This window comes from Leptonychotes weddellii, chromosome X (genome assembly GCF_054177405.1).
Source record: "Leptonychotes weddellii isolate Sample4059 chromosome X, ASM5417740v2, whole genome shotgun sequence".
NCBI lineage: Eukaryota > Metazoa > Chordata > Mammalia > Carnivora > Phocidae > Leptonychotes > Leptonychotes weddellii.
The window spans coordinates 57,662,955-57,676,804 of record NC_138385.1 but is presented as its reverse complement, the minus strand read 5'-3'; the positions used below and the strand labels follow the sequence as shown (position 1 = coordinate 57,676,804).

At 42.6% G+C, this 13,850-nt stretch overlaps 1 protein-coding gene and 1 pseudogene across 2 annotated transcripts in view; one reads left to right on the top strand and one right to left on the bottom strand.

The window, feature by feature from the left end:
* Positions 1 to 535: 535 nt before the first annotated feature.
* Positions 536 to 2,896, bottom strand: LOC102733552 (suppressor of cytokine signaling 6-like; annotated as a pseudogene).
* Positions 2,897 to 5,300: 2,404 nt separating this feature from the next.
* The window catches only part of OGT (O-linked N-acetylglucosamine (GlcNAc) transferase), a 29,682-nt gene continuing 21,132 nt past the window's right edge, over positions 5,301 to 13,850 (top strand). The window contains exons 1-3 of one of the 2 annotated variants that reach the window (XM_081808674.1): positions 5,301 to 5,559; positions 8,417 to 8,567; positions 9,439 to 9,682. In XM_081808674.1, coding sequence (XP_081664800.1) covers positions 5,523 to 5,559; positions 8,417 to 8,567; positions 9,439 to 9,682 — 432 coding nt within the window. In that variant the 5' untranslated portion in view covers positions 5,301 to 5,522. Of the gene's footprint in view, positions 5,560 to 8,386; positions 8,568 to 9,438; positions 9,683 to 13,850 lie in introns of both variants that reach the window. The other variant, XM_081808673.1, reaches the window with a different exon arrangement.

Genomic DNA, 13,850 nt, shown 5'->3' with positions numbered 1-13,850 from the left:
GGCCAGCAGCACAGGATGGTGGGGGGTGGTGGATTAAGGAGAATCTGATAATTCACATGGCAATTTTTTTTTTTTTTTTGCCCATGGTGGATGATAATTCACACTTCTAAAATCTCAAGACTTTCCTTTTTAAAGAACCAAAAGCAAACTCAGGACACCTTGCTGCCACTTCCCCACCTCTAAACAAATGGATTACTCTTTTCGTCAAAAAACTCTGAGAGTTGGGGCGCCTGGGTGGCTCAGTCATTAAGCGTCCGCCTTCAGTTCAGGTCATGATCCCAGGGTCCTGGGATCGAGCCCTGCATTGGGCTCCCTGCTCAGCGGGAAGTCTGCTTCTCCCTCTCCCACTCCCCCTCCTTGTGCTCCCTCTCTCGCTGTGTCTCTCTCTATCAAATAAATAAATAAGAATCTTAAAAAACAAAACAAAACTCAGAGATGTAGCAGCAAAAGATTTTAATAGCAATGGAAGTTTGTAAACTGGATTTCAAATTTTTTTCTTGAACACAAAGTGCAAGATGCAGGGTTCTCCTCATTTTCATGAATGCTTCTCCTGTCACTAATCCTTCATTTTGTTTGGCAAAGGCAGTTTTTGAATTAAGTCTATTCTGGTATACAGAAACATAACAAAATGAGACAGGTATTACAAAGAACGCACCTGCATGAATCATGATACTCAACTGGTAAGTCTGACGGGGTGAATTGCAGATTCAGGCAACGAAGGCCCTGAATAAGACAAAGCTCTGTTTTCAGAGTCCCTGGTTGAATGTTTAATTAGATCAGGAATTGTCCATCCACACATCTGGTTGTTCATCAAAGAGAAACCTACTGTTTGAGTGCTCAATTCTAGTGTGAAGTGTTTTTACCATGGGAGCGAAAGCTCGAGCTTAAAAGATAACAGTCATCAGAACTATCCAGAACAAGAAAAGAACCATCTGGCACATTTACTAGATTCCCTTCTGCCTCCCAGCATGTGACTGGTTCCCAGTACCATCTTTATTTCACAAGTTTTTTTTTTTTTCCAGCAACTCTGTAAGGCTTGTCACAACCATAAGACCACTACTTTTCATTGAGTCATAAGCTCTTGCAATCCCAGGAGTGGAGTCAGGATCAAAATTCAAATGGTAGCACATAATTTTATTTTATTAAATTTTTTAAAATTTATTTGAGAGAGAGAGTGTGTGCACGGGTGGGGGGAGTGGCAGAGGGGGAGGGAGAAGCAGACTTCCCGCTGAGCAGGAAGCCTGACGCAGGGCTTGAACCCAGGACCCTGAGATCATGACCTGAGCTGAAGGCAGATGCTTAACCGATTGAGCCACCCAGGCGCTCTGATAGCACCTAATTTTAGACACAAGGACATCTGTGCCGGTGAGTCCGCTGAAGTTCCTTTGGATTTGATTATTCTGCATTCGAGGTAGCAATGGTGAGCGTGGGGGGACATCATCATGTCTTGCTCTTGGGCTCTGCAATGTGATGCCTATGGTGTCAACAAGCCATTCACAGACTGATCCACAAAGATCTCTGGGGCAATGACTGTAGGGCTCTGGTCTACCTGACTTCCATTTTCAGAGAAAGAGTCCCTTGCCTCCCCCACGCACTTGAGAAAGAACTGCAGAGGGGCGCCTGGGTGGCTCAGATGGTTAAGCATCTGCCTTCAGCTTGGGTCATGATCTCCAGGTCCTGGGATCCAGCCCCATGTTGGCTCCCTGCTCAGCGGGGAGTCTGCTTCTCCCTCTCCCTTTGCCTCTCCCCCTGCTTGTACTCTCTCTGTCTCTCTCTCTCTCTCTCTCAAATAAATAAATAAAATCCTAAAAAAAAAAAAAGAGAGAGAGAAGGAACTGCAGAAACTTCCATGGGAGAAGAACTAAGCAGACAATAGCTAGATGATCCTTCCACCTTTGGAAGGATCCAGAATACCAAATACAGTATTGAGGTGTGTGTCCACTAACTACAGACACGTTTTCATTGAGGTGACATTGCAGGTCTCCATTTGGGGATTCTGAACTCCTTTATGAATTATTTTGTTCTTGGCAGACGGTGCCAGGCTGAAGACTGTGAAAATCTTTTCAAACACCATTCCGTGCTGGACTTGGATTGGAAGAAGGAACCAAACAAAGCTGTGACTCTCGCCTCCTCCATTTTGATACCCGTCTCCTCAGAGTTCGTGGGTCAAGAGGCCACAGGGTGGGACTATAGTGATGATTGCTAAGGGCAGTGGACCTCATTGGTCTTTTTTTTTTTTTTTTTTAAGATTTTATTTATTTATTTGTCAGAGAGAGAGAACACAAGCAGGGGGAGAGGCAGGCAGAGGGAGAAGCAGGCTCCCCGCCGAGCAAGGAACCCGATGCGGGGCTCGATCCCAGGACCCCGGGATCATGACCTGAGCGGAAGGCAGCCGCTTAACCGACTGAGCCATCCAGGCGCCCCTGACCTCATTGGTCTTTGAGCTCTCACATCTTGAAAGACTATGGGTGCTGAAGAGAGGAAAAGGTATCCTCATCTGGCAGAGCTCCCAGAGGGTGTGCTCCCCTTGTCTTTCTGCTTTTGTTCTGCAGAAAGCAGCCCTTTTCATGTATCCGTTAAGCTTTGACTCTTTGATTCCCCCCCCCTTCTTCATCTCCACTGGTGATACCACAGCCGGTCATATCTCCACCTTAGCAGCTACCAAATAAGGAATCGTGGTTTCCAAACACTGGCTAGGGATGGTTATTGTCCTACCATGAAGTCAGTGTCTCGTTTACTTTGATTCAGGTTCAAAGATTGCTGGAAGGTTTTAAGACTACTCTTCTTCGTGATGACTAGTCCTCTAATCCCCGGGGGCTCAATCTCTTTCTGGAATGTTATTCCCGAACATCTGGAGACGCCTGCGGTGCTACATCCCTCCATGTGTGTTTCTCCAGCTTCCTTTAACCCTTGGAGCCATTTTCCAGCGGCGGCGGGTGGCGAGCGGCGGGCGGCGACAGCGGCCAGATCGTGACTCCCGCTCCGTCGCCCAAAGCCCGCGCCAGGGCTGCGAAATGCGTGCCGTTGTAAGCCGCGAAATTTGTGGCACTTGGCGGCACGGTAACCAAAACCTAATACGCCATTAGCGATGTTAGCACGCAGGCAAAGTTTGGGGCTGGGGGTGGAAGACGGGGCTGATTTATTTCAGACGATTCTGAATTTAGAATCGCTGCACATGAAAGGGAGGGGGGAAAAATAACCAGAAATCAGGGTGAAAGAGAATACACAAAAGCCCCCTCTTCCATGCCCAGGTCGGGCCTCCAGCCTGAAGTGACTGTTCCCTCCCCAGATATTTATAGACCTTAATGTATTTTATCGCCTAAATAATACCCTTCTGTTTTATGCTCCAGAGGCTTTTTGTGTCTACCTAACTGGGCTTCAAGTTCCTTGGGGGCAAAGATCTCGTCTTGTTGATATCTGTGTCCCCCACCGTGCCTTGCACAAAGGGATGTGCTAGTAAATGTTACCTGACTGGCCAAAGAAGGTGTGTTTGTCCAATGAGTAAGTCCTTCAGACTAAACCTTCCGGGTGCTATGCCCGGAAGGTACCTGGAGGGGGTCTTGAGCCTTCAGCTGGGGTTTTTTCCTGATTGAACCACTGTGAGCCTCACCATCCAGCTTCTCACAGCAGTAAAATGTACCATAATATCCCCTGACTCTTCTCTCTCCCCATAAGGAAACTTAGACCACAAGTAGGGATATGCCCAATAGCCGGCCTGACAGGGAACATGACCTGACATTGAACAACAAAAAGAGTTTTACTTAATTAGCTAGCACCGGCTAATGAGTGAGGCCTAAACATCTGCCAGTGGAATCTGAGAAGTCTGTTCTAAAAGCTGAAAAGCTGAGTTTATTTGCCACAGATGGGGCACCTGTAATGAGAAGGGGGAGAAAAGGTCTTCCCAGTTAAATCAATCTGAGAGAAGAGGTTGGTACCCAATTTCCAGAGAGAGTCTGTGGAGTGAACTTTGTCTTTTTCATTGCCTGTGACTATTAATCATCAGATGTGATGGGAGAAATTATCAACAGGAATTTTCTCTGTGCTCATATCCGTAATTAACGGTTTGTGAACTGTGCTGAAGAAATTGAAGCAGAACTCGAGGGCTTAGGGTTTTTGTTTTTGTTTTTGTTTTTTAATGTAGTCCAATGAAAAGGTAGTAGAAACGTTTTGAAGAGATTCACTGACCTGTTTTCTTAGATCAAGGATGAGTTTTTGAAATAAAAAGGCTCTGAGAGATCCAACTTGTTGCCTCCACGGGCTTATAAAAATTTCTTGCTGACGTGGCAAGGTACCTTAAATCCTTTCTATAAGGAGATATAAATTAATACTTATGTTACAAAATATCTGAACAATGGACTTCAAACTACAGGACGATCACAGGAGTTGATTTGTTCAGGGAAGTGGAGGCAAATCAGACTCAATCTGGATGTGTGGTTTTAGGTAGATGGCAAGTGAATTCATCTGTCATTGTTGAACTGCCTTGAGCTAAATGGAATCGTCGATCGTTAGGATCTGCAAAGCTATCTGAGGGAAGCGAAGTTACAACTCAGAAGAGAGTCAAGGATTTTGACGAATATGAATCATCTTTAACATTTTTTATGGTTGCCTTTGGAATGCAAACTCTCAGCATGAAGCATTTTGCCCTAAGACCGTGGGCAGAACTATGCTGAACACCAAAACGATTTTGAAATTTCGGACTATATGGCTACGATCTGAGATGTTCGGGTTCATTTAGCCCGGTGAAAGTATCAGGGTTTTTCATCAAAAGTGCTTAAATCAGTGGGTGGAATCAGAATTGAGACTCGTTCAAATTATAACCTTCTCCGCCATCGTTTTGAACAACAGCTCAGTCTTTGAAATATAAACACTGACATTCACTTGCTCAGACTGATCCATCGACCTTGTAACTATCAATTTTTTTACACGAATAAAGTTGATGGAATTTTTTAGACGCCTCTGGCATCGGTACTAAAAATCTCCATTACCGGCTAGGTAAGAGACCGTACAAGTCCGACAAAAATGTGCCCGTCGTACAGACGGGTTTCTTTTTAACCCTCCGCTTCGCTATTGAAAAACTTGGCCGCTCCTGCCCCAGCCAGTGCCCTAAGCGCGAGTAGGGTTGACAGGGTTGCTCGCATGCGCTTTCGACACAATCGCGTTTGTCGCAATGAGCCCTGGGCGGAAGGTTACAGAAGAGCTGGCGACTTTGATTACAGTCATTTTGTCGGTAGCGCTGGTTACCGCGCTACTTCCGCGCTGGTACTTGATTGTAACAGAAAGTAGTTCCGGCCCGTGTTGTTTCGGCCGAGGAGCCGTCGCCGCCATTTCAAGACCGTGAGAGGTAGATGGCCAACCAGAGTTCCTAAGGTTCGAAGCCTGTAACTGCTGCCGCCGCTGCAGCCTGCCAAAAACACTGGTACGGCTGCCGCCCTCTTACTACTACTACCTCTAGAAACATTCTTGCCAGTAGTGGCGGCAGCGGGTCAGTTACCCTCCTCTCGTTCTCCCTCAAGAAGCTCCAGATGGCGTCTTCCGTGGGCAACGTGGCCGACAGCACAGGTACCGGTGTCCGTTCTACCTTGGCAGACGCCCCGTCGGGGTCTCGCGCCGTCCTCTACCTCTCATCACCCCCTTCCTTCCCCCCTAGCCATCCCCATTACATCAGTGGCATTGCTGAGCTTTTCGTCGTCCACCGGCATCTGTTCGGGTTTTCCGCTGTCGTCCGCTCCTCGAACATTTCCTCTTCTCTTGCTTGCTTTCTGCTTCCATTTTTGCTTTTTTAATCCCATCAATTTTCTAGCTTCCGACTCTCTCGGGACGCCTCTACCACACGTGCGCGCTTGGAATGTCTCGGAATGGACTGCATTGGAATCCCTGCCCTTTCACTCGCCTTCGCAGTCGTTTTCTCCCCTAATTCAGCCCACCGCCCCCTCCTCTCCCCCCTCCCGACCCCCCTCCAGCCCTTTCCCCTTAGCCAGATTTGGTTCTTCTCTGTCAGTCTAGGGTGGGGGTGCCATTCCGATGTAATCATGTCCTCACTTTACATCACCCGAGGACGAGCAAAAAAGCTCCTTGGTGTGCTGTAAGTAATCTCGAGAAGAGGGGCTACTGAGCAGCACCCCGCTGGGCAGCGCCTTTCTGGTGTTGTTTCGGTCGAGCGGCCCCGGTTTAGACTGGAAATTTCCAGGGGTTCCTTTTGCCATCGCCCAATTCCACCCGCTGCCCCCAGCCTGGATTTCCCATCCCGTCTTCCCTCCCCTCCCGCGGGGGAACCACACCCTTTCCTTCGCGAGGTTGCCCGCCCTGCGGTCCACTTCCTATCCTTGGGGGGAAACCACCCTGGTGCTGGTGCTTTGGCGTTGACCACCCTGCCCGCCGAGTTCCTGCTTTGTGTTACTTTCTCCCTGTATTCCTCCGCCGCTGCCTCTGGGTCTTCCATCCCCATTCTTTAGCTTAGTGTCTCTTTATTCATAGGGTGTGTATTTTTTTAAGTTTTCATCCTTGCTTGAAGAGTTTGTAAAGCAACTGGAGTGTAGCTGCACAAGTGCAAGGCGGTTGCCCTTTTAGACAATTCAGTCGAGAGCATTCGGTACTAAAAATACGAGAACCAAATTATAGGAGTGTCCTTCAGATGCCTTTCCATATTGAGGCTATTTGGGGCGGAAGGGGGGGGGGAACTGGGCTGCGGTTCTAAGGTTTCCCACGAGGTTATTTTGTTGTTTCTCAGTTGAGATGTATCAGGGCTTTTATTATTTTCGGACATTGTGCAGGAAGTTATAGGCGAATCTTCCGTTGCATCTTAATCCGTGAGATTGTGGGTAGTGGGATTTAATAATTAGTGTTCCCCTTCCTTCCACAGATTCTTAAAGATGTAAGATTCTGAACTAGCTTGCCCTTTTCTGTGTGTTATTTTGTTTGAGGAAGTTGTCATTTCAAGTGTTAATATTACCTAAGGGGCTTTGAAAAGTTGATAGTGTCTTAAAATGAGCTAGGAAGTTACAGAGATTTGTCTGAAATGTAATTAATTCACCAGTTTCTACTTGAGATACCACCTCACCCAGATTTGGATGCAAGTCTCTGCGCTTCTGTAGTGGTCAGCTTTACGTTCTCTCAGGAAATTTACTTTGCTTTCCTGAGTATACAGATCACTTCTCAGCTCTAACGGTTGGGGAGCAGGGCTCAAATTGGAGCTTGTCACTGTGACCTTGGTAGAATTTAAGTAATTTGTACATGGTTTCGCATTCCAATCTCCTAATGCAAGTGCTATGATCAAATTCCTAGTAATGTATCATTGTTTAAGTAAGGGTTTACAATTGAGACTTAGGCAGTCTGTGGTTGTTTTTCTCCCCCTCTCTGGGCTTTAGCGATACCGTATATCTTTTAATGTATCTGAATTAAGTCACACGGAGCGAAGTGCTTTCATTTGTTACTCATTCTGCCCCACTTTATCGAATGGTCTTATATTTGAGCATTTCCCCAGTCCTTCTCAAAATCATTGCAGTTGTAGGTAACTGCTTAGTTTATATAGGGTTGTTTGCAATGTCTTAATCCTTTAGTCAGTGTCAGAGCTCTTGGAAAATGCCAGTCTTGAACCAGCGTGGGTGGGATTTAGCTAATTTGGTCTCCATTGTGAATTTGGGATAATAGAGGAGCAATGTAATTTTGGGTCTTTACTTAAAACGTTTGATGACCCCTTTAAATATTTTGGCTCCTGAGAGACTAATTCATCTTGTTTATCAGTTGTTTTAAAAATAGCACCTTGACTTTTAGGGTTTTCCCCTTCCTATGCTGGTTTCTAGTGTATCCCTTAATAAAAAACTAAGTTGAGAAATCTACAAATGCAGCATTGTAATTTCAAGAGTTAAAAACACATCTGGTCCTCCCACTCAGATGAAGTGAGAGATTGTTACTAATATCCACCCCTCCCCCAGTCCAACCTGAAACATGGGACGGAGTATTACGTTTCCAGTAGGTCATTCTGACATTACATCTTTGTGACCTTGCAACTCACGTTGTATATTTTGTTTCTGTATGTTAACTAAGGTACAGGGAATAATGTTTGGTGACTCTTTAGATGCTACCTCTGATTTATGATTTAAAAGTCCAAAGTATTTTTGTTCACAAAATGTAATCTTATTTGGAAGTAAATGTTTCTATCTGGTCTAGGAAAGAAAAGTTAATGGTGAATTCTAAAAATGCCAAATCTGCACCTGATGTTTAACTTGGAGGTATAAATAACGCGCAGAACACTCACTCTAGTGCTTTACATAGTTTCAAGCGTTTTCATCTTTGAGTTTAATATACCATATTTTTACATTTTTTGGTTTGCATTTCTAACTTTTTGTTTTCCCCCCTCCTTCCCTCAAATGTTTTGATGATTCTCCAGAACCAACGAAACGTATGCTTTCCTTCCAAGGGTTAGCTGAGTTGGCACATCGAGAATATCAGGCAGGAGATTTTGAGGCAGCTGAGAGACACTGCATGCAGCTCTGGAGACAAGAGCCAGACAATACTGGTGTGCTTTTATTACTTTCATCTATACACTTCCAGTGTCGAAGGCTGGACAGGTAGGAGATGTGGGGGTACCTGCTGGTGATTGCTGCCTCTGGGTGCTGAGCTTAAAAAAATGATACTTAAATATTTGAATTTGAAATTTTTCCAGTACTGGGTTTCAACTAAGCCACCAACGCACATCTGCTCTTTTGCCCACTTGGGACATGCCCAGCTGCCAGTTTTTCTCCTTTCTTTTGTGGTGGTGTTTGTATTATCAGTATGACTAGGGACCTTTTCTAGATTTTTCCACTTACATCTGCCTTCTTAACTCTGTTCAGGTATACTAAGAATAATTTATTCCGTCTGAGCATCCTGTCTCACCTTTGTAAGGTGTGTCAGTTTGAGGAATGGAAATGCTCAGAAATGATGGTGTATATTGCTGTGGTAGGAGGGTGCATATGTGGTTCAAGTTGCAAATGCACAAATCCTTATGATATGCTACTGTCAGCTAATCAGTTGAATTAATCGAAAGGGAAGAATCTGTGTTCTTATCCTCTTAATAAATTGCCATTCTGGCTTACTTAGACATTTAAAGATGAGTGTCATTACCTTTTATCAACAAATGGAAAGTGAAGGTCATGCACATAGCGTTTTCATTCTTGATCTTAGTGTTCATGTCTTACAATGTGGCAGTTTGGTAAGAAGACTTTAGCAAGAATTTTATCTCATAAGAAAAAAGCATTCCAATTTGAAATCTGGGATACCTCTACTTTTGGAAAAGTTTGATTTCCAAAATTTTTCCTACCGTATGGTAGTTAAAAGATAATGTCTTGTTCTACAGTTAGCAGTCATAGTGCAGGAACTTCAGAAACTGAGTTGCATATGGGCCATACCTTCTCTCTGTAACATGCATACCCACGTATCAACACTTTTCGCTTTTTCCAGATCTGCTCACTTTAGCACTCTGGCAATTAAACAGAACCCCCTTCTGGCAGAAGCCTATTCGAATTTGGGGAATGTGTACAAGGAAAGAGGGCAGTTGCAGGAAGCAATTGAGCATTACCGGCATGCATTGCGTCTCAAACCAGATTTCATCGATGGTTATATTAACCTGGCAGCCGCATTGGTAGCAGCAGGTGACATGGAAGGGGCAGTTCAAGCTTACGTCTCTGCTCTTCAGTACAATCCTGTGAGTAACATTTTAATGGTTATTATTTCCCTTTACAAAAGCCCAGAAAGAAACAGCCTGCTACTTCAGACATTAAATAGGTTTTTGCATGGAATAAAGTTAAGAATTTAGAAATGTTTGTTGACTTAAAATTGTGAAATTGCTTGGACCAGGTCTGCATTATGTTTTTAAAAATTCGTTTTATCTAGCAAGGTACATTTAAAAAGCACAAAAATTATCCTTATAGCAAGAAGTTCTACATCTATTTTTATAATGCCTGTAAAAGTGCAGAACATATGACGTTCTTTCTTTGGGTTGTTTTGATTAAATTTGGATATGTTCTGATAGGTATTTGTAACGGTTAATTGATTTTCAAGGAGTAGTGGATAAAGGGCTTTAATCTGTAATAGGAAATAGTTATAACAAGATGCCACTATGTGGATCAGTGACATGAAAACCAGGCTGTGAAATTTGTTCCTCAGTAGCTTATTCTTTTTTCGTTCAACATAATTAAAAGTGGTAGAATTGAGGCGATAGTATCCAAACCAGGTTTTGGATTAGTTTTTCAATTTTTTGGTCTGAATTGCAGATGTTTTCTGGTGAACAAGTGAGGCCTAGCTGGCAGAAGTTAAGGTCACACTGTGGTAGGGTCTCTGAAAGATTCATAAAAGACGTAAGACTGGCCCTCAGAACTTTTGATGTAGTTAGGGAAAGAAGATAGATACAAACTTAAGAGGTAATGATAGAAGGAGTGTAGGTCTCCAGAAAAAATGAGGAATACATAACCAAGCTAAGTGGTCAGCATTTAGTTTTGCAACAAGTCTGGAAGTGGTTAATAAGTAATTATGTTAGCTACCATTTATTGAAAATCCGCTATGTGCTCAGATACTGTGCCAGTTGCTTCAGATGTTGGTCTTACTTAATGCTTACGATGATCCTTTGAAGTAGATGGTATTATTGTCAGTTTTACCAGTTAAAAAAAAGAAGTCAGGGGTCCTGTAACTTTCTTGGGATTACACAGGTAGTAATAGAGAAGTAAGATATTAAAACCTGAGCCTGAATATAACTTTTTTCTCTTGGTAACTGTTTTCTTCTTTTAATGCAAATATAATTAACATACAGTGTTATATTAGTTTCAGGTGTACAATATAGTGACTCAGCAATTCTGTACATTACTCAGTGCTCATCAGGATAAGTGTATCTTAATCCCCTTCACCTATTCCACCCACCCACCTCCCCCCTTGCAACCACCGCTTTGTTCTCTGTATTTTTAAGAGTCTGGTTTTTTTCGTCTCTTTTTTTCTTTGTTCCTTTCTTTTGAGATTGAATATCTTGAAAGTAGCCACAGAAGAGAGAAGAAATAAAAGATTAAAAAAGGCACCCATCTCTCAAGGCAGCTCTTGAGTACAGTTTGAAAACCATTGATCATATCCTACTATCCCTTAATCCCTATTTTACAGGTTTGGAAACTGCAGCTTAATTTAGTAGTTTGTGCAAAAGATCTGAAATCACTTTTTATCATGACATTGGTTAATGATTATTTTTCCAGTTAATTTTAAGAGTTTAATATTTATTATTTGTTCATTGCTTTTTGTATGGATACAGTGAAAAGGTCTCCCAGCTACTCTTCTTGGAGGTAGCCGATGAAACTAATTTCTTATATGCATTGAGTATCTCTGAAAGGATACATAATATGTAGATTTGAGTGGCTTTTTGTGATTTTTATTGCAGTATTATCTAGCTAGTTACCACCAAAAATTATGGGGGGAACCCTGTACTGCCTGCCACTGGGGCTTGGACCCTGTTCTTAAGAGCCAGGGCTCAGAGTTCACTTGTGCACCTAGTTGTCGGAGGAAGTCCTTCCCCTTTATTAATCAGGGTTGGTTCCACCCTTCTCTTGTTGATTCAGTATAAACTCACTTGTGCCCTCTTATATAGCTATGGCTCCACATCTTGAACTCTGATCCCCTTGGCTCAGGTCTTCGATTGTTTACATGTGTAGCAGGGCAGTCACTGCTGCTGACCTTATACCAGACTGTAGGAGTAGAAAAACTCAAGGAGAAGGGAAAACTGAAGTGGGAGACAGAACCATGTTTTTCAATATCTAACCTGTTAACAGAAAGCTTGTCATTGTACCCTACCAAAGAAGTAAAAATGGTCCTAAAATACATCGTGGGGCTACCCCCTTAAAGACATTGAACCAGCTGTGCATTCCCATCTGGTTCTGTTTCTACTAGTGGAAGGTGCTGTTTTATTTCTGTGCCTTCACCAGTAAGAGTGTAGAAAGGACTGTGCAGACTGCTTCGATTTCACCTTAAATATACTATACCAGTAATGTTTTAACTTGTTTCAGGATATCTAGTCTTAACTAGATTTCACTTACTGCCAAATGCCTTTGTCAGTTCAGTACTCACAGAGTCTTGAGTCTGTTCCTAAGTTGTGCTCTTGTTAGCAGTGCACTGTTGTCCTGAATCATAGATGTAGTTGGCCTTCTATGAAAAATAGTTAAAATCAGGTTATTTTGGTTTTGCAGCAGTGAAAAGGCAAAAGGTGATGGTAGTATTCTTGGTTATCTGTTTTCAGCAGTGTTTATCCTTTCCAGTTAATGACAGAAGTTATTCTGTGACTTGATTATAGAAATTTTAAGACCTAGAGCTGTTTCATATTTTTATGTTCTGAACTGTCTTCTGTGATGTTGGATGATTTAATAATCTCACTGAAATTTTAATCCGTTGTATTTGAAGGTGCTATTGCACCTGGTAATCTACATGATGGTTCACTAGAGTTGCCTCATCCCCAGCAGTCCCTTTTATGAATTATGTATAAAATTGTCCTTTGTAAAATGGCTGTAACCCCTACTTGCTCTAAGGAGCTCTGTTGGTTGAAACGTTGCTTTGGCTTTGATTGTGGATGCATAATGCTGAGAGCTACTGGCATCCTGACCATCACATGTTATAGTCACGTTATTTGTTACTGTTGTGAGCTAAGCTGTGGAAAACCATATATTTCTAGTTCTCTCTGCTTTTTATTATGTTTGCTGTGCAAATGTCACATTTAAATATTTGAGTGCTTATTGTGTGTGCAGTGCTTTATTAGGAATTGGGGTGATGTGCTGGGGAGAAAAAGTTGAGGATTATAATATGAGATAGGACCTGACCCGTAAAGAGAAAAAGGGCGTAAGTTCTTTGGGTGATTATTGTTAGAGAGTATTAAATCAGAAGATTTTCTTGAGTGGGTACTTATAACCTAAGCATTCTGTAGGAAGGTAAATAGCAAGTAGACTTCCTTGGCTGAAGTGGTGAGTCAAGTAGTAACAAGAAGTGAGTGTAGTAGAGGAGAGTCAATTTGAAGATTTAGAAAGAATAGAGGCTGAGGAGTTTAAATTTAAATTGAGAGGCAATTGAGAACTACTGTAGGTTTTTATCAACCTGATTTTACTTCATGTGTATGTGTGTATATAGATGTGGGTAGGGGTGGGGGCTCTAGGAACAAAGGCAGGAAGTAATAAGTGCTGTTTTAGGAGGGGTGGTTATATAGGAAATTCTTACTTATTTTGAAGCAGTCTTAGGTTTTGAACTTTTGGGAGAATAGTGGTATCCTTGAATTCCCTACAAATCTGCTGTTCGTGCATAAACGTTTGGATTCCCAAATGGGAGAATGGGATTTCAGTATTATATTTAATAGGAAATGTTTTACCTTTTTCTAAAACTGCCTTGTTGATTATCTTCTAGTGATCTTGAAGATAATCTGTTTTTAACTGTGGGCATTGTGTTAACTTGATTTAGTATGCTGTCATGGATCAAGATGATATTACTAAATATAGGTAGGCACTGTCAGCACTTGGATGCCATCTGTCCACGAGTTTATAGAAATTAGAAAGTATAGAAAGTATGCAACAGTTGGCTAAAATACATAGCCCGTTAGGGTCACTGTTGGAGAATTATTGCAAGATTTTGATTATTATGGCTCAGAAAAGGCATAGGAATTGGTAAAAGTCCAAAGATAAATAACTGCAATAATCAGGTATAGTAGAAGAGCTTGTATGAACAGATTGGATTGTACGGTTAATGGTTAGCCAAAACCGAAGGGTAACCCTTAAAGTTGAGGAAGAAAAATTATACAAAGTAGATAGCAAGATTATAGAATCATTACTTCTGAGTATAAATAGGGTTAAAAATGCTTAGACTCA